Raw genomic sequence first — 23,477 nt, forward strand, 5'->3', positions numbered from 1 at the left:
TACAGTGTGTCCCATATGTACAAACCTTCAAGTTGTGGGCTTTCAAAGATGCGAATGTGTGTTCTACCAACACTAGGCATGAGTGAAATTGTAGCTTAGACTTACAAACTTACTTTGTTGGACTTCCAAATTGGACTTATGAATGTGCTCTTTGAATGGAACTTGTTTGTATGTAGATGACCTACTGTACCTTTACACATTGTCATATATCTCCATTTATTGGCTACTGTGAGAATTTCTCTGAGATACATATCCAGGAGTAAGATTCTTGAATCACAGGGAATACACATCCCTAGTTTTGCCAAGTAGTACCACATTGCTTTCCAGAATGTCCCAACTGTCCCATCAGCAGAGCATTAGGGTTCCTGTTTCCTTCTTCTCCTGTCCAATTCATCCCATTTCTCCAGGCTCAAGACAGTATCCAACTACCTGAAGGACCTCAACACTGTTACTCCAGCCCATCAGTTTATGGCTCAGGGTAGATAGACTTAACCAGAGATTAGGGTCAATGAGCTTAGATTCAGATACAGGCTCCACTATTTACCATATAACCATGGATGTGCTAGTCAACTTGTCTCTGCCTCTGTAAAATGGCTGTAATAATGCCTATCACATAGTTTTGTGATGGCAAAATTTGGTAATGCATATAAAGATTCCCAGGTGGCAGAGTGATAAAGAATCCTCCTGCCAATGCAGGAGACCCAGGAGATGTGGGTTTGGTCCCTGGGTCAGAAATATCCCCTGGAGGAGGAAATGGCAATACACTTCAGTATTCTTGCCTGGAAAATCCCATGGACAGAGGAGCCTGGCAGGCTATAGTCCACGGGGTTGCAAAGAGTTGGAGACGACTGAGCGACTGAACATGTATGCAAATGGTATAGCTCATGGTAAGTGGTCAAAAATGGAAGTCTACTGCTTCCTATTAGTTATCTAAATCTTGACTCCTCGGCCAGATGGTGGGTTTCCTCTTCAAGGCACGGCTGAGTTTTATGCTTATTTTAAATACTATATCTGGCGCAAGGCTTCCCAGGTGGCACTAGCGGTAAAGAACCTGCCTGCCAATGCAGGAGCCACAGGAGACTGGGTTTGATCCTTGGGTCGGGAAGATTCCCTGGAGGAGGGCACAGCAACCCACTCCAGTATTCTTGCCTGGAGAATCCCATGGACAGAGGAGCCTGGTGGGCTACAGTCCATGGGGTTGCAAAGAGTTGGACATGACTAAGTGACTTTGCATGCATGCATGCGTATCTGGCAGAAAGTTAGGAATATAGTAAATGTTTAACAAACATTTGTTGGTTTGACCTGAGATGAGTTTGTGATTACCCAAAATACTTGCTTTGAAAGAGGGACATTATTATAAAATTCAATGTTATTCCACCATTCATTTTAACCAACCCAGCTTTTGCTTTGCTATGGTGATTTGGGACTGACTTATGGTAAACTGAGTGTTGTGTGAGTGTGTGTCAGAGGGGAGTGGGGTGGTGGTGGAGGTTGTGGCAATGGATTCTCTATGGGACAGAGCCAAGCTGCTGGTCACCATCCTAACCACTGTCTCTAGCTTTCCTTCAGCAGCCTTCTGCCTGGGTTGTTTGTCTTCCTGGGGCATCTGTGTGGCCCTGACTTTCCTGAGCAAGGCTACTCAAGCCCTTCCCTGTTCTTCCAGGCTGCCTTCACTATAAGAAAAAATGAGGTCTTGTATTTGCCTTTTAATTTTTGGGTATTTAATTTTTATTAATATTAATTAATTTGTTGTTGTTCAGAGGCTAAGTCATGGCCAACTCTTTGTGACCCCATGGACTGCAGCACACCAGACCTCCTTGTCCTTCACTATCTCCCAGAGTTTGCTCAAACTTATTTCCATTGAGTCGATGATGCCATCCAACCATTTCATCCTCTGCCACCCCCTTCTCTTCCTGCCCTCAGTCTTTCCCAGCATTAGTGTCTTTTCCAGTGAGTTGACTCTTTGCATCAGGTGGCCAAAGTATTGGAGCTTCAGCATCAGTCCTTCAATGAGTATTCAGGATTGATTTCCTTTAGGATTGACTAGTTTGATCTCCTTGCAGTCCAAGAGACTCTCAAGAGTCTTCTCCAGCACCACAGTTCAAAAGCATCAATTCTTCAGTGCTCAGCCTTCTTTATATAACATTATATTAGTTGTAGGTGTAAAATGTAATGATTCCATCTTTGTATATATCGCAAAATGATCACAATAAGTCTGGTTAGCATCTACTATCACACAATAGTTACAAGTTTTTTGTTTTCTGGTGATGAGAATTTTCCAGATTTACTCTATTTGACACTCTAAAATATATACCAATAGTACAGTATTAACTATAGTCACCATGCTGTGTATTACATCCCCATGACTTATTTATTTTATAATTGAACGTTTGTACATTTTGATCACCTTCACCCATTTTGCCCACCCCCACCCTCCACCTCTGGCAACCACCAGTTGGTTCTCTGTATCTATGAATTTGTTTATTTTTTATTCTTTTTAAGATTCCACATATAGGTGCAATCATATAATACTTGTTTTTCTCTGTCTGACATTTCACTTAGTGTTATGCCCTTAGGGTTCATCCATGTTGCTGCAAGTGGCAAGTCTTTTTTATGGCTGAATAATATAATAATATTAATTCATCTGTCAGTAACCACTTTAGGTTGTTTCTCTTTTGGCTATTGTAAATAATGCGACAGATGGACATGGGGTGTACATATCTTTTCAAGTTAGTATTTTTATTTTCTTTGAATAAATACCCAGAAGTAGAATTGCTGAGTCATGTGGTAGTTCTATTTTTAATTTTTAAAGGAACTTCCATACTATTTTCCATAGTGGCTACACCAATATATATTCTCACCACCAGTACAGAAGGGTTCCCTTCTCTCCACATCCTTGCCAGCACTTGTTATTTCTTACCTTTTTGACAAAATAGCCATCCTAACAGGTGTGAGGTGGTATCTCATTATGGATTTGATTTGCATATCCTTGATGATTAGTGATGTTGCACATCTTCTTATGTACCTGTCGGCCAGTTGAATATCTTCTTTGGAAAAATATGTGTTCATATCTTCTGTCCATTTTTTAATCAGATTTTTTGTTATTGAGTTGTATGAGTTCTTTTTATATTTTGGATATTAATTCCTTTTCATGTATATTATTTTCAAATATTTTATCCCATTTCATAGGTTGCCTTGAAACAAAGTATTTTTGAACTTCCTTTCAGACTTCCTGCCAATGCATCATGCTTTGCAAGAGGCTATTGCCCTGGATCTACATAATCCTGGCAAAGTATTCAAGTTCAAGCAGCAAATTCAGGATACTTGTTACCTCTGGAGAGGGAGACAAGGAGCATGAACTCTGAGAGAGGGCTTATATTTATTTTTTTAATATTTTATTTTTATTGGAACATAATTGATTTACAAGACTGTGTTACTTTCAGTTACACAGCGAAGTGATTCAGTTTTACATATATGGTGGGCTTCCTAGGTGGCTCAGTGGTAAAGAATCCACCTGCCAGTGTAGGAGATGCAAGAGATGTGGGTTTGATCCCTGGGTTGGGAAGGTCCCCTGGAGGAGAAAATGACAATCTGCTCCAGTATTCTTGCCTGGAAAATTCCATGGACAGAGGAGCCTGGCGGGCTACAGTCCATTGGGTCACAAAGAGTTGAATATGACCGAGCAGACACACAAACACATACACACACACACATATAGCAAAGTGATTCAGTTATACATATATGATACATATGTTCATTCTTTTTTATATTCTTTTCTCAGATAGGTTACTGCAGAATATCAAGTAGAGTTCCCTGTGTTATACAGTAGGTCCTTGTTGGTTTTCTGTCATATATATAGTAGTGTGTTCATCCACAAATAATCATATGATATCACTCATATGTGGAATCTAGTTTTTAAAAAAATACAAATGAATTCATTTACAAAACAGAAGCAGACTTACAGATATTGAAATCAGGAACGGGATGAGAGACAGCTTTAATTGTATCTGAAATGTTCTATTTTTTTCTACAGGGCTGTGGTGTACATGGATGTTCATAATATGATATATGATACAACAAATATATTAATATATCACATATAAATATCATGTGATATTTATTATATCATGCATCATCATGGATATTATATTAATTTGAATTTGCTGCTTATCATTTATATGCTTACATTATCCATAAACAACCCTGTGTTTTTGAATATTTTCAGACTTCATATAAGATGAAGTGATCAAATTTTGTGTCCTACCTTTTTTTTGCTTGATAGTTTTTGAAATTTGTCCATATTGATGCATATAATTTTAGACCTCTGTATTTATATTCCATTTTATAAAGAGAACACAATTGAGGTATCTTTTCTGCTACTGATAGACATTTAGATTGTTTCCTATTTTTCACTCTTACTAACACTGCTGTAACAAATAATCTGATTTATAGCTCCCCATGCAAAGGGCAGAAGATACTTAGAAGTGGACATGCTAGGTGTCTGGGCAAGCATATGCCTTTCACTTTGCTAGGTATTACCATATCTTTCCTCAGATTGATTTTTCTGCTTTACTTTTCTACTAGCAGTGCATGCACATTGCTGTTGGCCCACATCTTTGCCAGTCCTTGGAAGCATTATCTGGGCTTTGCCCTTTCTGGTCAGATCCTCAGAAAAGATGTGAGGGGAAGTGGGGAAGAGGGAGGGCAAGGTTCTACAGTTAGGAGGACAATGTCAGCTCTGACAAATTTCCTGTGACACTTATTTAATGAGGAAAAGATTTTATTCTCCATTTTGATTAAGATAATATTTCGATTTCTGTGGGAAAACTGTTACATTTTTTACTCTGAAGTAGAGAAGTTTCTTTTTTTCCCCCTGTTTGCATTCTTGGCAAATAAGTGGAATAGACCAATTAGCAAGTTAATGTCCTAAATGTTCACTTGCAGTAACAGTTATTTTGAAATGTTTTAAATAGCATGGAGCATTGGATTTGTTCTTATTGCTTTTCAAGGTTTTGAATTTGTTAAAATGAACTGAATTTAAAATGAGGCACAAGTTTATGGTGAAGATTGATCATAATTATTTGCCACTCTAATTTGCATTTTGTAATGGGAAAAATAAATGATGGGAAATATGTTTACCTTTTAAAGCAAATATGAAAAGGCAGAAAGAATAACTTTGGCCATTTTGGGTTGTCTCTTGTGTTCACAGATGGGAAAAGAGAAATTCCACAAATCTCAACACTGGGGCTTTTGCAACAATGTTAGGATGCTGGTGGGTGAAGATAAACCAGGAATAGGTGGAGAACTGCTTTTCGGACAGAAGATAAAGCCAAAATACAGTGTATTTCCTAAAGGAATGGGAACTGACTCACCATCTTGGGTGGCTTTCGATAAACAGGTAAGTCACGTGACATTGGGAGACATGCAGTCTTAAAATGTTACATGTACCTAAATATTAAGTAGATTTGAGAAAATGAGTCCTCAACGTAAATGTTCATTTGAAATGACATAAAAGTACTCTAAGCAAAGAAAAGTTATCCCTGATTCTGTTTCTGACCAGGCACATTGGTCACAGGATGCCTAATGTTCATCACCTTTCATGGTGAATGCTTATCAACCATTCTCTTATCTCCTGTCCTGGACAGGATAGTGTCCTTCTATAGACAGTAAGGGTCTAGTCAGACTGCCACTTTTGCTTAGCGATTGCCATTAACTAAAGAATTTTGTGTGATTCTGAGTGTGCCATTGAATGCAACAGGAAAATGCCTCCTTGTCTTTTCTCCATACTAATTATGGTTCCCCACCCTTGAAGACCAAGGGTGATAGGCCAGAATTGTGGAAGTGAGGGAAAGAGGTGCCATTATTAGACAGCAGTCTGGAGTTTTTGTGATGTGTGTTTGTGTGCATAACACATGCACATATACTGGCGTATTTACAATTGAAGTAGGCAGTCCATTTGAATCTCTAAAAAGGGACCAAGAGCAAAGGGAGAAAACCCAAAGTGGCCAGTTGTTTCCCACAAGGCAGCTGTGTGGATATGCTCTGTTTTGTCACACAGCCCTGTGTCACCATGGCCCCGCGGTCTGTTTTCCGAGAATTTGTTATTAAATTATTTAGGTCCTATAAATAAAAACTAACTCAGGACTAAAGAATTCAAACATTAGTATGCTAAACTTACCAGGTAGTTTTTAGCAGCCTTAACATGGGGACTAGTTGGCAATGCTTTGATTCCAATTAAAATGTCTTCAGATTTGGCAGAAGTGACATATTCCATGTCATCCAAGTTAGGGTCAATCAGAGCACACACTTCTTTTGAAGTCCAGTTCTGACACTTATGGAGATTTAACAGACCATGGGAAAGCTTCTTTCTTAGGAAACCTTCTCTACTTTGAATGTGGACCAATATTTCACTCTCTCTCTTTTTAAAATTTATTTATTTGCTGTGTGGGATCTTCATTGCATCATGTGGGATCTTGCACAGACTTTCTAGAGGTGGTGTGTGAGCTAAGAAGTTGTAGCACGTGGGTTTAGTTGCTCTATAGTATGCGGGATCTTAGTTCCCCAACCAGGGATTGAACCCTTGTCCCTGGCATTGGCAGGCAGATTCTTAACCTCTGGACCCAACCACCAGTGAAGTCCTCAATATTTCTCTTTTTTGGATTATTTTTAGTATATACCTTGCTTAATGCTGGACCTAGGGTTCAGAAACACTTTCTGGGCTGACTTACTTGAGTGGCTCATGCATAGTTTCCTGTTAATATCAATCTTATAGGTGTTTGCACATCATCATTCTAGAATATTTAACTTGCAAGCATCAAAGAAAAGATTCTATTTTTACTTATGTCAAAAAGAGTGTATTGAGAATAGTTTAATCCTCCAACTGATAAATAATGTAGGCCACAATATATTAAACTATTCTCTTGTATTTAAAGTTGAAAATTCATTTTATTTCATGTTTTTCTCAATATTTAATATGTGCTTTTGAGTCTATTTTACAGTCTTTTAATTACTTATAAAATTGTGTAGAATATTTCATGAAGTTGGAATAATTTTAGCTTCAAACTACTTGAGAAAATGAAGAGCTTGCTCATTTCAGGCCTAACTAAATGTAACATAATTCAGTTATTTTGTTGGTCAACTTCAATTAAATATTCATTGAGCTTTAAATGAGACACTAAGACTATGAAATATTTACATGCTCTGATGAGATTGTGAACTACAGATTGGATCCTGGTTAATACCCAGAGCAAATTATAAAGTGCTTTTGGCATTTGTGGCTTAACAAAACAAGTCAACACCTGTTAATCGTTTTTCTTGAAAATGAGACACTTTTCTAACAGCTTTTAATCATAGCAATATATCTAGGGCTACTTTCTCAAACAATATAAGGTAGAAATAAAGGCAGATTTTTGGAAAGTGCATCATAATTAATATCTGTAGTAAGTGCTTTTGATCCTCCCCACCCCCAACGGGCACCCCACCCCCCACAGCTAGTGCAGCAAGTGCTTTGGCTAACAACTCATTCTTGTAACCCTCCATGGAGTGTTGTCTTGGCTAGTGGACATTGCATCACCCAGAGAGTTCACCTGGGAGGTTACCATGGCCACTTACTTCAGCATAGGATGGGGTAGCAAATGGCTGACTGATTTGTCAACGGTGAAAGGCTGAGCTTCTTTAACATGGAACAATTCTGTGTCATGCTTGATTTAGGCTCATGGCCCCTTGTGCGTTACAAAAGTAAAGTGTTAGTTGCTCAGCTTTGTCCAACTCTTTGCGACCCCATAGATTGTAGCCCACCCTATATGGGCTACATATATGGGCTATATACAGAGAGCCCTCTGTATATGGAATTCTCCAGACAAGAATACTGGAGTGGGTTGCCATGCCTTCCTGCAGGGGATCTTCCTGACCCAGGGATCGAACCCAGCTCTCCTGCATTGCAGATTCTTTACTGTCTGAGCTGTGAGGGAAGCCCTCCTTGTCCATTAAGCCTCGGCAAAATTTCATATGAGAATGCATCCTCCCTTGGATGATTTCCCTTCCCTTGGCTGTTCCTCTCACTCCCTTTCAAGTTTGTCCCAAGAGTATGCCCTTAATAATAAATCAAACATACCTAAACCCCTGTTTCAGACTCTGCTTCTACGGAGCCCAACCTGAGATAATATTCCAGCTTCTGTCCATAATTCTAAAAGTGACCATGAAAACATTCTGCTCAGGCAGACCATCAGATTATAAGCAGAGAAGAGACTATTTGCAGTGATCCTCATGGCAGACATTTCTAGCTCTTTTATCTTTTCTTCACTCTCCCCTTTAATGAGGCCAGTTTTATTCAGGCTGGAGATGTGCCCACTTACATGCGTTTGTGTTCCCAGGCTCCCTACAGCTAAGGCTGGCCACTTGGCTCACTTCTAGCTAATGACACGTGAGTTAAAGCTTATTAGGGTGGTTGTGGTTGTTCAGTCGCTCAGTCCTGTCCGACTCTTTGCAACCTCGTCAGGCTTCACTGTCCATCGCCAACTCCTGGAGCTAGCTCAAACGCATGTTCATTGAGTCAGTAATGCCATCCAACCATTTCATCCTCTGTCATCCCCTCTTCCTCCTGCCTTCAGTCTTTCCCAGCATCAGAGTCTTTTCCAATCAGTCGGCTCTTTGCATCAGGTGGCCAAAGGGTGGGGCTCTTGGGAAAGTGATTTTTCTAATTAAAGGTGTCAGGCTCAGCTGATATGTTTTTACTGCTGTGTTTTCCTGTCTGGAAGTAGGACGTAATTCCTCGGGGCACAGCAGCCATCTTGTGAATGCAGCAGAGATAAAGGAAATCTAGGGCCCTGATGGCATCAAGTGACTACCGTTTCAGGCCTGAGCCATGTCTCTCGGACATCCTATTAAATGAGAAAAATCAATCCCTATTTTAGAGGTCCTCAACCTAGGGAGACCTTTGGAAATGTCTGGAGGTGTTTTGAGTTGTCCCAATGACTGGGAAGAGAACTGGACTATGATAAAACAAGTGAGGCACTTGTCTTGAGTACAGAATTTAAGGGGTGCCCCTAAACTCAGTAATCAGCCAGGTAATATTTTAATGAAATAATTAAAAAATTTTTTGCTTATATTTTTTAAATTATGGAAATATGACAACACATTTACAAGAAACTTGGGAAAATACAGAACAAGTTTACATATACTTCCACTATATATTACAATTATTTTTTAAAGTAGATTAATTAAGATTTTTAGTTGGCGTTTCAATATCAAACTCTCAAAAGCCAATAGATTGAATATACAGAGAAGTAGAAGGATATAGTAGACCTGAAAAGCACTATGAACCAATTCAACATAATTAAGATTTATACAATTTTCACACAACAGTAGGATACAAATTCTATTCAAGTTCCCATGAAGTATCTTTAAAATTAATGCAAAAATTCAGGATGAACAAAATAGCATGTTAAATAAAGACAGGATCAGTAACTGTGTCATGCTGAGCCATATTGGAGCCTGAGGCAAAAGGGAAAATCAGTAGTGCTGATTCTGTCTTTATTTAACATGGTCGTATTTTGTTCATCCTGGATTTTTGGCATTAGTTTTGATGTTTTCAATTGCCTCGCCCTAGGGCCAGACCTGACACAGAAGTGCTGCTGCTATTTGAGTAGCTGGGACCCAGCCTTGTATTTTACATCCTGCAACTTGGGGAGGGGAACCCCCCAACTGAATATTCTACCTAAAATGCAAATACCGTGCCCATTGAGAAACACAGCCCTAATGTGTTTTAAAGCTTCCCTTGTAGCTCAGTTGGTAAAGAACCTGCCTGCAATGCAGGAGACCCAGGTTTGATTTCTGGGTTGGGAAGATCCCCTGGAGAAGAAAATGGCAACAGACTCCAGTATTTTTTTCTGGAGCATCCCATGGACAGAGGAGCCTGGCAGGCTACAGTCTATGAGGTTGTAAGAGTAGGACATGACCTAGCGACTAAACCACCACCAATGTGCTTTTAAAACCCTTGCCAGTGGGAGGATTTATGCAAGTAGCCAAACACAATTTTGCCTGATACTGCACCCACTGCCCAAAGACTAGTTATTTCGTGAATTTGTTTAAATATAAGCAAGTGCATATTCACTCAACAAGTTAGTTCCAGTCAACATCCCAGGAAGAAGCAAACATGGATGACTGTTCTCATTCTTTAAATGAGGAACCACTTGCAAAAAGTGTGGCAGAGATAGTGTTCTGAGGATGCATGTTGGAGGCACTGGAACTAATATCTTTATGATTGTGGCTTTGTCACCTTCCCTCTCTGAGCCTCAGTTTCCTTGACTATGAGGGGGGAACTTGGCTAGATGCTTGCTTAATACCCCCTTACCTTTAGCAGTCTGTGCCTAAGACTTGAGTCTTAGTCTGTGGCATGTAGTCTGTGACTAAAGGCAAACTGATCCTAAAACTAAGCCCAGACCCTGAATCTCCTGGCCTGGGGCTCTTTCTAATTACATCAGGTACCTACTGCTTTATTGTTAATTGAAGTTTGGCATTTAGTAGTTTATAATATGCTGCCATTGCTATTGTTAGCTGCTTTTATAAAAAGTCAGTCTAGTTAGAAATACTCAAATGACTGAATGTTTTTTAATGACTTTTATCTGGATGTTAAGCATCTTTTACATAGACTACAATTATGGTTTCATTTCTCTTCATTTGTCAATAGCTCCTAGTTAGCCTAATTTGTTTGCTGCTTTGCAAATGACTCTATTATAGTAAGTGGCAGGGTAAAGGTTGATCCTATGGGGTATGCATGCATTTAAAATATTATTTTTTCCATCTACTGTGAACATAATGATTATAATCCAAACTACTGACCATAGAATTGGAATTTTAATAACTTTGGATTTGTTTATAAGGGGTTTATGGTGAGCTGATTGTATATGTAGTACTGTGTGGCTCTTTATGCTTTGAACAATATAAAAATAACAATTTAAAATATAACCTCATCTCTTGGGTCACCTTGATGTGTGTTTTTCATTGAGCAAGTTGGTTTGTTACTCATTGCAGTGAGGAAAAACATCTACTATGAGTAACTGTGGGATGTCTAAGTAAGCAAGTGTTAGAAAAGACTTACTATAAGATTTGGGCTCATGTTAGGTAATTTTGGAGAGGATTTAAAGAAGTGAGGCCTTGCTCTAGATTGGGTGCTGTCAGGAAGTGGGGTTACTGCTATGACTGTGTATCTTTTAAATTGAAATATAGTTGTTGTACAGTATATAGGTTACAGGTGTACAATATAGTGGTTCACAATTTTAAAGGTTATACTCTATTTATAGTTATTATAAAATATTGGATATATTCCTTGTGTTGTACAATATATCCTTATAGCTTATTTTATTGTCCATCCCCCTTTTCTCCCTGCACTGGTAACCACTGGTTTGTTCTGTGTATCTGAATTTGCTTCTTTTTGTATATTCACTAATTTATTATATTTTTTAGATTTTCACATGAGTAATATCATACACTATTTGTTTGATTTATATCACTTGTCATAGTACCCTGCAAGGCTATTCATGTTGCTGCAAATTACAAAATTTCATTCTTTTTTATAGCTCAGTAGTAGTCGTATGTGTGTGTGTATATACACATCTTCCTGCAGGGAGATCAAGGAGCGATCAAGTAGGTTAGTATACACACACACACACACACACACACACAAACACACCCCACATCTGTATTCAGTCATCTGTTGATGGACACTTGGGTTGTTTTCATAGGTTGGCAATTGTAAATAATGCCACTGTGAACATTGAGGTACATGCATCTTTTCGAATTAGTGTTTTTTGTTTGTCTTTCAGATGTATATCCAGGAGTAGAATTGCTGGGTCCTATGGTGAAAAAGTGAAATCCAAAGTGAAGTCGCTCAGTCGTGTCTGACTCTTTGCAACCCCCTGGACTGTAGCCCCCAGGCTCCTCCGTCCATGGGATTTTCCAGGCAAGAATACTGGAGTGGGTTGTCATTTCCTTCTCCAGAGGATCTTCCCGACCCAGGGATCGAACCCGGGTCTCCTGCATTGTAGGCAGAGGCTTTATGGTCTGAGCCACCAGGGGTCCTATGGCAGTTCTGTTTATAGTTTTTTGAAAACCCTCCATACTGTTTTCACAGTGGCTGTACTAGTTTACATTCCCACCAACAGCACACAAGGATTCACTTTTCTCCACATCTTCACCAACATTTGTTATTTGTTGTCTTTGTGATCATAGTCATTCTGATAGGTATGAGTTGATATCTTATTGTGGTTTTGCATTTCCCTGATGATTAAGTGATGTTGAATGTCTTTTCATTTGCCTGTTGGCCCTCTGTGTTTCCTCTTTGGAAAAGTGTCTATTCAGTTCTTTTGCTCATTTTTTAAAAAAGATTCTGTATCTTAAGTAATCTCATTTATGGAGAGAGGAGACTAGATGTAAGACTATATCTGTAATTGGGACAGAAGCAGCCCTTACTCCTAGGACAGGGGGATATTTGGCGTTTTGTGGCTTGGACAACATTCATGTTCTGTGTTCAGATGTAGCTATGGTCTGATCTCTCTCTTTTTTTCATCTTGATCCATTGTGTTCACAAAGTGGCCTTGTCTGAAAATAGTATCCTCTGGAAGTTTTCATGTTTAGCAGACCAGCTTGTAGCAGCACCAAAGCCAGCTGATAGTGTCAGGTTGGCTCCTGGATATCAGGGGCTGTTTTTCTCTTTCTTATCCAATACCAGCCAAAATGTTTAATTTTCCTGCAGGGTGATCAAGGAGCCATCAAGTAGGTTAGAATTTCATATGATTGGCAAAGAACAATAAACTACTATAGACACTCAAAGTTTTGCCTAAAGCCAAATCAGGAATCTTACAAAATATAATGAGTATATATAAATTAAATACAATTAAAAATATTATATGTGTCAGACATTATACCTTTAAACCATGCCCAAAATGTCAAATGAAAAATGTTCCATAGGTTTATGTAATTTTCAGGTTATCTGAAACCTATGGGGATCATTTCATAAAAGACAGCAATATATATAACATAATGTAATCACAATAATTGCCATTTAAACCCAAGTTTTAAGTCACAATTACATACTCTTCAGCTATTTAGTTTTAAAGAAGAAATCAAAAGGCTTGCCTGAAATCAAGCACTTCATATCCCAAATTCCCAACTGTATGTTCTGTATTTATCATTAAAACACATAATTACCTTCATTAAATTTGTTAAACTGATAAAATTTCCAGTTTCATCATATATTATGGCTTTCTCTAATCTTTTGAAATTCAAAAGGCACTTTATAAAAATATCTGCAAATTTGGAATAAATGGTTTTAGAATAAAAATAATGAGGTTCATAAATGAGTCTTTTATTGAAGAAGAGTTTTTCCTCCCCTCTTTGCTAAAAACTAGAGTTTAGTTACTAGAAAAATTTTAAGACCTTCCCCTCAGGGTTAAACGTTTTAGCAGTAGTAGGCCTGTGGCTTATTCTTATTAGCTCAAAGTTAAAATTGTCTTTTTGAGCTTAAACCTGAGTAGATACTACTGCACACCCATTAGAATGGCTATAACTTAAAAAGACTGACATACCAAGTGTTGGCAAGGCTGTTAAGAAGCTGAAACTTTTATATATTCCTGAAAGGAATGTAAAATGGTATTGCCATTTTGGAAGACTGGTTGGCAGTTTCTTAAATAGTTAAATATGTGCTCATGACATATTTAACCATTAGTCACGACCACATGACTCAGTTAATTCTACTCCTACATATATTTCTAAGAGAAATTGAAACATACGTAGCCCACAACAGGGAACAACCCAAATGTCCATCAGATGATGAATGGATGAACAAAATGTGGTACAGCCATACAGTGGAAACCATTTGTCAAGAGGAAGAAACTACTGATGTGTAGTATTAATACAATGTGGATCAGCCCCAAAAACTTACTAAGAAATCAGATACAGAAGACTTCATATTGTATGATTCCGTCTATCTGAAATCCTAAAAAAGGCAACTACATCAGAGAAAGCAGATCAATAGTTTGCCTGGGGCTGGCAGTAGGAGAGGGAATTTTGAGGGGGTGATGGAAATGTTTTAAACTAGGTTGTGGTGATGATTACACAACTCTATAGATTTATGAAAAGTCATTGAAGTGTACTTATAAGAGGTAAATTTTATGAAGTATAAATTATAGTTTAATATATTAATCTTCTGGACTGCCATAGCAACATACCATAGATTGAGTGCCTTAAGCCACAGATATTAATTTTCTCACAGTTCTGGAGGTTAGAAGTTCAAGATTACTGTGCTATCAGGGTTGATTTCTCTTAAGGCCTCACTTCTTGGCTTGCAGACCCTCCCTCTTGCTGCTTCTTTGCATGGTTGTTCTCTGTACACCCTGATTTTTTTTTTTTTAACACAAAAACCTTTGTCATGTGTAACACTGTAGCTCACAAATTCAGAACTAATGATTACTATTTGATTTGTTGACTTATATTTTAAAGCTCATTTATATTTTGTTCTGAATTTTTCATCTATAGAGTAATGTTTATGTACTTTCCCCTTCTGAAATCAGACCAGCTGCAGGTTTTTGGAAACATTTAAACAATTATTTACCTTCCTGAATTTTGTTCTTGCAGGATTCTGCCCTGTAGTAAGCTCACCCTTTTTGTAACTCTGATGGTGGGTAATGGTACAAATACGAACTATATAATCCACGTTCTTTTTAAAAAATATTTTTGAAATTATTTTTAACTTATAAGAAATCACAAAAATGGCATAGACTCTTTCCCCAATCTTATCTTAGACAAATGCAGTACATTATCAAAAGCAGGATATTGACATTGGTATAGTACTAAACTTCCAGACCTTAATTGAATGTCACCAGTTTTTACATGCACTCATATTTTCCCATTAGTTTATAGTTCTGCGAAATTTTATCACAGAGATTCATGTAACCACCACCACAATCAGGACACAGAAAACTCTACTCCTTTAGGGTTTTATTGTTTGAGTCTTTATTTTAATCAACTTTATTGAGATACAATTTATTTAGGATAAAATGTACCCACTTTCAGCATACAGTCCTATGAGTTCTACCAGTACACATAGGTAGCCACCATTCTGGACAGCATTTACATCTCTCCCACCACAAAGTCCCCTTATGCCGCCTTCCATTCAGCACTCCTCCATTGCTCTGACTTCCATCACTATAGATTAGTTTTGCCTGTTCTTCACCTTCATATTAGTGGAATCTTACTTCTCTGGAGTCTGTTTGGGATTTAAGATTTGAGGCACAGCTTTGATACTCTGTATGTATATAAACAAAGTGCAGCCAATTCACATGTGATAATTCACCATGGCAGATTTCTGGGTATTTGTGTAATCATTTTTTTCATTCTCTGGATTGATATCCCTTTATTTTTAAACATAGTTTTTTTTTTTTTTTTTTTCCCAAATAAGTTACTCTCCTAACTCCCTTCAGAGGTTTTAAAAACATTTAGCATTGCCAATTTCTAAATTTAAACATGTTAGAATCGTTCCTTTCCTTCTGCTTATTTAAATTATGCTCCTCTATTTAAATACCTATTCTGACTATGAAATTCATTGTGCTGTTTAGTGTGGTAATAGTTCTTTCAATAAGGAGGATCCTTCAGGGACACATGTCATTATCATAAACCTTTTATCAGAGGTATAAATAATTGAGAGCACATGACTGTTCATTCTAGGGCATCAGAAATGGGGAGGTGGCAGGGAGGGCATGAATTCCACATTATTGAAGGTGGGGCAGAAATGCTTATCTTCATTTTTTTTTTTGAATTTTGTCTCATTTTCCTTTTCTTATATCCCATCTCTCAACCTCCTTAATCCTTCCCCTTCCATTCTTTTGACTTCTCTGTTTTTCTCTTTTACTGAACTTTGTCTCTCTCTTCAATCCTCCTCTTTACTTTCATGCGTTATTCATCTTCCATCATGTGTGCCCTATTTAACTTCCTTCCCGTTCTCTACTTCGTCTTTCTCTGTCCCAGGTCTTGTAATTGCTGACTTCTCTTTTTAGGAAAGTAGAATTATTATCATCATCATTATCATGATTATTGCCGGGGTCTTTTCCTTTACCTCTAGGATTGGACCCAGGGTACACTGAACTCAAATGGAGTGTTGTTGGAAATGAACTCTGTACATTAGTTGCGGTAACCCTAAGGACCATTATCCTCCTGCAGTGCCCTGTAATGGGAGGAGGTGTAGTAGAGACTGCAATGGTTTCAGTCAGACAGTTGGATTCAAAACTTGGATTTATCATTTATTATCTATTTCATCTGGGCTATGTTGTTTTTTTTTTTTTTTTTCCCATACTGTGTGGCATGTGGAACTTCTCTGACCAGGAATCAAACCCTTCCTCAAAATGGAAGCATGGAGTCTTAAACACTGGACCACCAGGGAAGTCCTGGACTGTGCTTTTAACTTCTCTTGGTCTTAATTCCTTCATCTGTCAAGTAGGAATAACAAACCTGTCTTAGAGTTACTGGGAGCATCAGATGGACAATGCACATCAAGTGCCTGGCTCATCCTACCTAGTCCTAAAGAATTAACACTCCTCTTTTGCTTAAGACTTGGCTTATTTTCTTACATGGGTTAGGGAGGGCAGTGTTCCCAGGGGAAGTGAAGCTGGGAGTATCCCAGTTACCTCCTGTGCTGCAGGATTCTTGCATTTTTCTTTGGCACAAATTCTGCCATATTTCAGAGGAACCAGTCTGGAGGTGCTGACATTGAGACCAGCAAGTTCTAAAAATGTAGCCATTAAACTACTGATGCATTGCTCTTTCCATTTGTTCCCCAGTGTTCCATTATGCTGTGGGTATTAAGGTGGTTTAAATTTATTTCTATTGTTTAAATAAGAGAGTTTGTCTTGTCTTCTATTTGAGCAAATTCACTTAATGGTCTTTTAGGAGAAAGGTTTGGTAACTACGTTTATTATTGTTTTATTTTTCCCTATTCTGAACTAATAGCAGTCAGCAATAGACTACTACAGTTGTATATACATTCTGATTATTCTAAACTCAAAGATTTTACATCATTATCACCTAGGTTCTAGAAACTTCATGTAGTCCTTTTATGTTTAATCAAAAATTTTACTTCCTTTGTAGTCCACCCTGTTGTTTCCCTCCTTTTTAGCCTAAAATATGAAATCTGTCTTTGAGTGTATTTTATTCTGTCTCTGGTTCTACTTGTTGATTTTTTCATCTAGTATTTCAGGGTACTTTTTTAAAAATTTTAAACTTTTTATTGAAATGTAGTTGATTTACAATATTATATTAATTTCAGGTATATAACAGTGATTTAATGCTTTTATAAATTATATGCCATTTCAGGTTATTATAAAATAAATAATGGCTATATTTTCCTGTGCTGTATAATATATCCTTGTTGCTTACTTATTTTATACGTAAGTGTTTGTATCTCTTAATTATTCCCTATCCCTGTCTTGCCCCCCCTTTCCCCACTCGTGACCAATGCTTCTATCTTTGAGTCTGTCTGTAATATTCATTTATTTTTTAGATTTCACATAGAAATGATAACATGTAACATTTGTCTTCCTCTGACTTATTTCACTAAGTCTAATTATCCTCTAGTTCTATCCACATTGTTGCAAATGGCCAAATTACATTCTTTTGTATGGCTGAGTAGTATTCCATTGTGTGCATGTATATATCACATCCTCTTTATCCATTCATTCATCTGTTGATAAACACTTGGATTGCTTCTATATTTTGGATATTTTAAATGATGATACTGTGAACATTGGAGTGTATATATCTTTTCAAATTAGTGTTTTCATTTTTTCAGATATATATTCAGGAGTGGAATTTCTGGATCATGTGATATTTCTATTTTTAGTTTTTTGGTGAACCTCCATACTGTTTTCCATAGTGGTTGCACCAATTTACATTACCACCAGCAGTGTACAAGGGTTCTCCTTTCTCTACATCCTTGCCACATTTATTATGTGTAGACTTTTTGATGATAGCCATTCTGATAGGTATGAGATGATGTCTCACTGGTTTTGGTTTGTGTTTTTCTGATAATTATCGACCTACATTTGTTTTTACATGTATGTTTGAATTTCAAAAATGAAACTATTTTCAGTTCTGGTCTAGTTGGCTTTTATAGTCAGCTTTATTAATTGAAGCTTTGATTCTTACTGATATGTAATGGGGATAATATTATTAACCTATGTTCCCAGCTTTCTCCTTATCCCCATGCCCTGCCTGCTGAACAAAAATTTGTCTTTGCTCATTCTACTTTTCCCCCTCCTCCTGGTGGCTCAGCTGGTAAAGAATCCGCCTGCAATGTGGGAGACCTGGGTTCGATCCCTGGGTTGGGAAGATCTCCTGGAGAAGGAAATGGCAATCCACTCCAGTATTCTTGCTTGGAAAATCACACGGATGGAGGAGCCTGGTAGGCTATAGTCCATGGGGTCACAAAGAGTCGGACATGACTGAGTGACTTCACTTCACTTCATCCTTTAAGGATTCTTCAAATTTTTCAGTCAGATTCTTAGGCTTTGGGGGATGTAAAGGGAGAAGGGCTGGAGAGAGTTGGGGTGAGGAGGGAGAGAGGGAGATGTCTTAGAGGCTGATGGTGAGGAAATGTGAGACTGATAAGACTCAAAAAAGAGGAAAGGCATTTTTTTTTTTTTTTTGAGAAGAGGTGATATGGAGCATAAATTAGATCACCTTCAGAGGGCCACACATACTATGTACTACCATGCTCTTATAACTTTGTACCTGCTGTTCCCTCCATAGAAAATGCCCTTACCCACTTGCCCATGAATCCAGTTCTTTCATTGCTCAGTCTTGAAGAAACATTTCACATGTCACCTCCACTCTAATGCTTTCTTCTTTATGTTCTCAGGTGGTTCAGCACTTCCCCCTCCTACTGGAGCATTTTCAAACCCCTGTTATAATAATCCTGTTACTCTTCTCTGTGTCCTTCACTGAGCTGAAATATGGTGGGAATCTTGTGACAGTTCAGGAGATAATGGTTAATCTGTGGCCTCTGAAGCTAGGCAGTGTGAGTTCTAACCCCAGTTGTCCTACTATTCTTTTACCTTGAGAAAGACCTTGGGTAAATTGTTTAACTTCCTCAACCTTGACTTCTGTAAAACAAGGATAACAATGATACCTATTTTATAACTGTGTTGTAAGGAGTAAATGAGATAGAGTATAAAAGCACTTAACACATTGCCTGACCCAGTGTATTAATAACTAATCAATGTTGGCTATTTCCATTTATCTTTTAATTCTCAGAGTTTAGCACAGTGCCTGACACATCAGTGCTTGGTAATCTATGCTGAATGGCTTTGTAAGAATATTATTAATATTTTGTTTTTCCTAATGGCTTTTCACTTTATCTCTGGTGTCTTATAATTGTTTGGAGGTACCATTCCCTGTTTTGCAATTATTTGCATACAGTCTAATCTCTTTTACTTGACTGCGTAATCTTTGTAGCTGGAGAGATTATTTTACTGAATGTTGTACCCTCCACATAGAGCTTTGAACTTAGCAGCTACTCTGTAACTGGGTTGGTTTGTGTTACTTTGCTTTTGATACAGGAACCTTTCCATATCAAATATCCATTTTGTGAACTCACCTGTTGATGAACTTGTGGGAAGTAAATAACATACTTTGAAACCAATAGGATAATCCAGTGTATAGAGGAGTCCAGCTTACTGAGTAATTATTAGAATTATACAATAGATTCTTTCAATTAGAGAACATAAAAGACAGCTTATCTGAGCATCTTTCTTCTGACTCATTTGGGTAGAATCCAGCAACGTCTCATGGCATGAAAGAGTGTTTTTGCCTCAGTTCTCATTATTACTACCTCTGAATATATATATTATATAATATTTGGTAAACTATATATTTTTCAAAATATTTTTCCTTTGTCTTTTATATCATGGTTGTTATTTGTATCTTTACTACTAAATATATGAATATTCATTTTTCTCTATTCATTTTATGAAACCCCATGATTGGCAATGTGATTTCTGTTGGACAGGGTGACCTGATTCTTCTCAACCTAATTATTTTTTCAGGAAGACGGATTTTTAAGCAGTGGGTCTGAATCACTTCTCTTAGTAATATCAAGTGTTTTTTAAAAATTAATTTATTTTAATTGGAGGCTAATTGTTTACAATATTGTAGTGGTTTTTGCCATACATTGACATGAATCAGCCATGGGTGAACATGTGTTCCCCATCCTGAACCCTCCTCCCACCTCCCTCCCCATCCCATCACTCAGGGGCATCCCAGTGCACCAGCCCTGAGCACCCTGTCTTATGCATCAAACCTGGACTGGCGATCTACTTCATATATGATAATATACATGTTTCAGTGCTATTCTCTCAACTCATCCCACCCTCACCTTCTCTCACAGAGTCCAACAGTCTGTTCTTTATATCTGTGTCTCTTTTGCTGTCTTGCATATAGAGTCATTGTTGCCATCTTTTTAAATTCCATATATACACATTAATATACTGTATTGGTGTTTTTCTTTCTGACTTACTTCACTCTGTATAATGGGCCCCAGTTTCATCCACCTCTTTAGAACTGATTCAAATGCATTCTTTTTAATAGCTGTGTAATATTCCATTGTATATATGTACCACAGCTTTCTTATAAATCATCTACTGATGGACATCTAGGTTGCTTCCATGTCCTGGCTATTGTAAACGGTGCTGCAATGAACATTGGAGTACAGGTATCTCTTTCAATTCTCATTTCCTTGGTGTGTATGCCCAGCAGTGGGATTTCTGGGTCGTATGGCAGTTCTATTTCCAGTTTTTTAAGGAATCTCCACACTGTTCTCCATAGTGGCTGTACTAGTTTGCATTCCCACCAACAGTGTAAGAGGGTTCCCTTTTCTCCATACCCTCTCCAGCATTTATTGTTTGTAGACTTCTGGAAATAGCCATTCTGACCAGCATGAGATGGTATACCTCATTGTGGTTTTGATTTGCATTTCTCTGATAATGAGTGATGTTGAGCATCTTTTCATGTGTTTGTTAGCCATCTGTATGTCTTCTTTGGAGAAATGTCTGTTCAGTTCTTTGGCCCATTTTTTGATTGGGTCATTTATTTTTCTGGAATTGAGCTGCATGAGCTGCTTGTATATTTTTGAGATAAATTCTTTGTCAGTTGCTTTGTTTGCTATTACTTTCTCTCATTCTGAATGCTATCTTTTCACCTTGCTCCTAGTTTCCTTCATTGTGCAAAAGCTTTTAAATTTAATTTGGTCCCATTTGTTTATTTTTGGTTTTATTTCCATTACTCTGGGAGGTGGGTCATAGAGGATCCTGCTGTTATTTATGTCAGAGAGTGTTTTGCCTATGTTTTCCTCTAGGAGTTTTATAGTTTCTGGTCTTACATTTAGATCTTTAATCCATTTTGAGTTTATTTTTGTGTATGGTATTAGAAAATGTTTTAGTTTCCTTCTTTTACAAGTGGTTGACCAGTTTTCCCAGCACCACTTGTTAAAGAGATTGTCTTTTCTCCATTGTATATTCTTGCCTCCTTTGTCAAAGATAAGGTGTCCATAGGTGTGTGGATTTATCTCGGGGCTTTCTATTTTGTTCCATTAATCTATATTTCTGTCTTTGTGCCAGTACCATACTGTCTTGATGACTGTAGCTTTGTAGTATAGTCTGAAGTCAGGCAGGTTGATTCCTCTAGTTTCATTCTTCTTTCTCAAGATTGCTTTGGCTATTTGAGTTTATTTGTATTTTCATACAAATTGTGAAATTATTTCTTCTAGTTCTCTGAAAAATACTTTTGGTAGCTTGATAGGGATTGCATTGAATCTATGGATTGCTTTGGGTAGTATACTCATTTTCACTATATTGATTCTTCTGATCCATGAACATAGTATATTTCTTCATCTACTTGTGTTCTCTTTGATTTCTTTCAGTGGTGTTTTTATATTTTTCTATATATAGGTCTTTTGTTTCTTTAGGTAGATGTATTCCTAAGTATTTTATTCTTTTTGTCACAATGGGGAATATGATTATTTCCTTAATTTCTCTTTCTGTTTTCTTGTTGTTAGTGTATAGGAACGCAAGGGACTTTTGTGTGTTGATTTTATATCCTGCAACTTTACTATGTTCATTGATTCACTTTAGTAATTTTCTGGTTGGTGTCTTTAGGGTTTCCTATATAGAGGATCATGTCATCTGCAAACAGGGAGAGTTTTACTTCTTCTTTTTCTATCTGGATTCCTTTTATTTCTTTTTCTGTTCTGATAGCTGTGGCTAAAACTTCCAAAACTATGTTGAATAGTAGTGGTGAGAGTGGGTACCCTTGTCTTGTTCCTGCCTTTAGGAGAAATGCTTTCAATTTTTCACCATTAAGGATAATGTTTGCTGTGGGTTTATCATATATGGCTTTTATTATGTTGAGGTATGTTCCTTCTATGCCTGCTTTCTGGAGAGTTTTTATCATAAATGGATGTTGAATTTTGTCAAAGGCCTTCTCTACATCTATTGAGATATGGTTTTTAATCTTTCAATTTGTTAATGTGATGCATCACATTTATTGATTTGTGAATATTGAAGAATCCTTGCATCCCTGGGATAAAGCCCACTTGGTCATGATATATTATCTTTTTAATATCTTGTTGGATTCTGTTTGCTAGAATTTTGTTAAGGATTTTTTCATTTATGTTCATCTGTGATATTGGTGTGTAGTTTTCTTTTTTTGTGGCATCTTTGTCTGGTTTTGGTATTAGGGTGATGGTGACCTCATAGAATGAGTTTGGAAGTTTACCCTCTGCAATTTTCTGGAAAAGTTTGAGTAGTATAGGTGTTTCTTTTCTCTAAATTGTTCATAGAATTTGAAGCCGTCTGGTCCTGGGCTTTTGTTTGTTGGAAGATTTCTGATTATAGTTTCAATTTCTGTGCTTGTGATGGGTCTCTTAAGATTTTGTATTTCTTCCTGGTTCACTTTTGGAAAGTTATACTTTTCTAAGTATTTTTCCATTTCGTCCAAGTTGTCCATTTTATTGGCATATAGTTGCTTATAGTAGTCTCTTATGATCCTTTGTATTTCTGTGTTGTCTGTTGTGATTTGTCCACTTTCATTTCTAATTTTGTTGAATTGATAATTCTCCCTTATTTTCTTGATGAGTCTGGCTAACGGTTTGTCTATTTTATTTATCTTCTCAAAGAACCAGCCTTTAGTTTTGATGATTTTTCCTATAGTCTCCTTTGTTTCTTTTTCTTTATTTCTGCCCTAATTTTTATGATTTCTTTCCTTCTACTAACCCTGGGGTTCTTCATTTCTTCTTTTTCTTGTTGCTTTAGGTGTAGAGTTAGGTTATTTGCTTTTACTCTTGTTTCTTGAGGTAAGCTTGTACTGCTATGAACCTTCCCCTTAGCACTGCTTTTCCTGAATCCCATAGGTTTTGGGTTGTCATGTTTTCATTTTCA

The 23,477-nt window shown here is 37.4% G+C and overlaps 1 protein-coding gene across 5 annotated transcripts in view; it reads left to right on the forward strand.

The window, feature by feature from the left end:
- Nucleotides 1-23,477, forward strand: part of EFHC2 (EF-hand domain containing 2) — a 241,688-nt gene that overhangs the window by 38,389 nt on the left and 179,822 nt on the right. For all 5 annotated transcript variants that reach the window (XM_002700201.5, XM_059883805.1, XM_059883806.1 and 2 more), the window contains exon 2: nucleotides 5,210-5,398. In XM_002700201.5, coding sequence (XP_002700247.2) covers nucleotides 5,210-5,398 — 189 coding nt within the window. The remainder of the gene's footprint in view (nucleotides 1-5,209; nucleotides 5,399-23,477) is intronic.

The sequence above is a fragment of the Bos taurus genome, chromosome X, assembly GCF_002263795.3.
Source record: "Bos taurus isolate L1 Dominette 01449 registration number 42190680 breed Hereford chromosome X, ARS-UCD2.0, whole genome shotgun sequence".
In the NCBI taxonomy this organism is placed as follows: Eukaryota; Metazoa; Chordata; class Mammalia; order Artiodactyla; family Bovidae; genus Bos; species Bos taurus.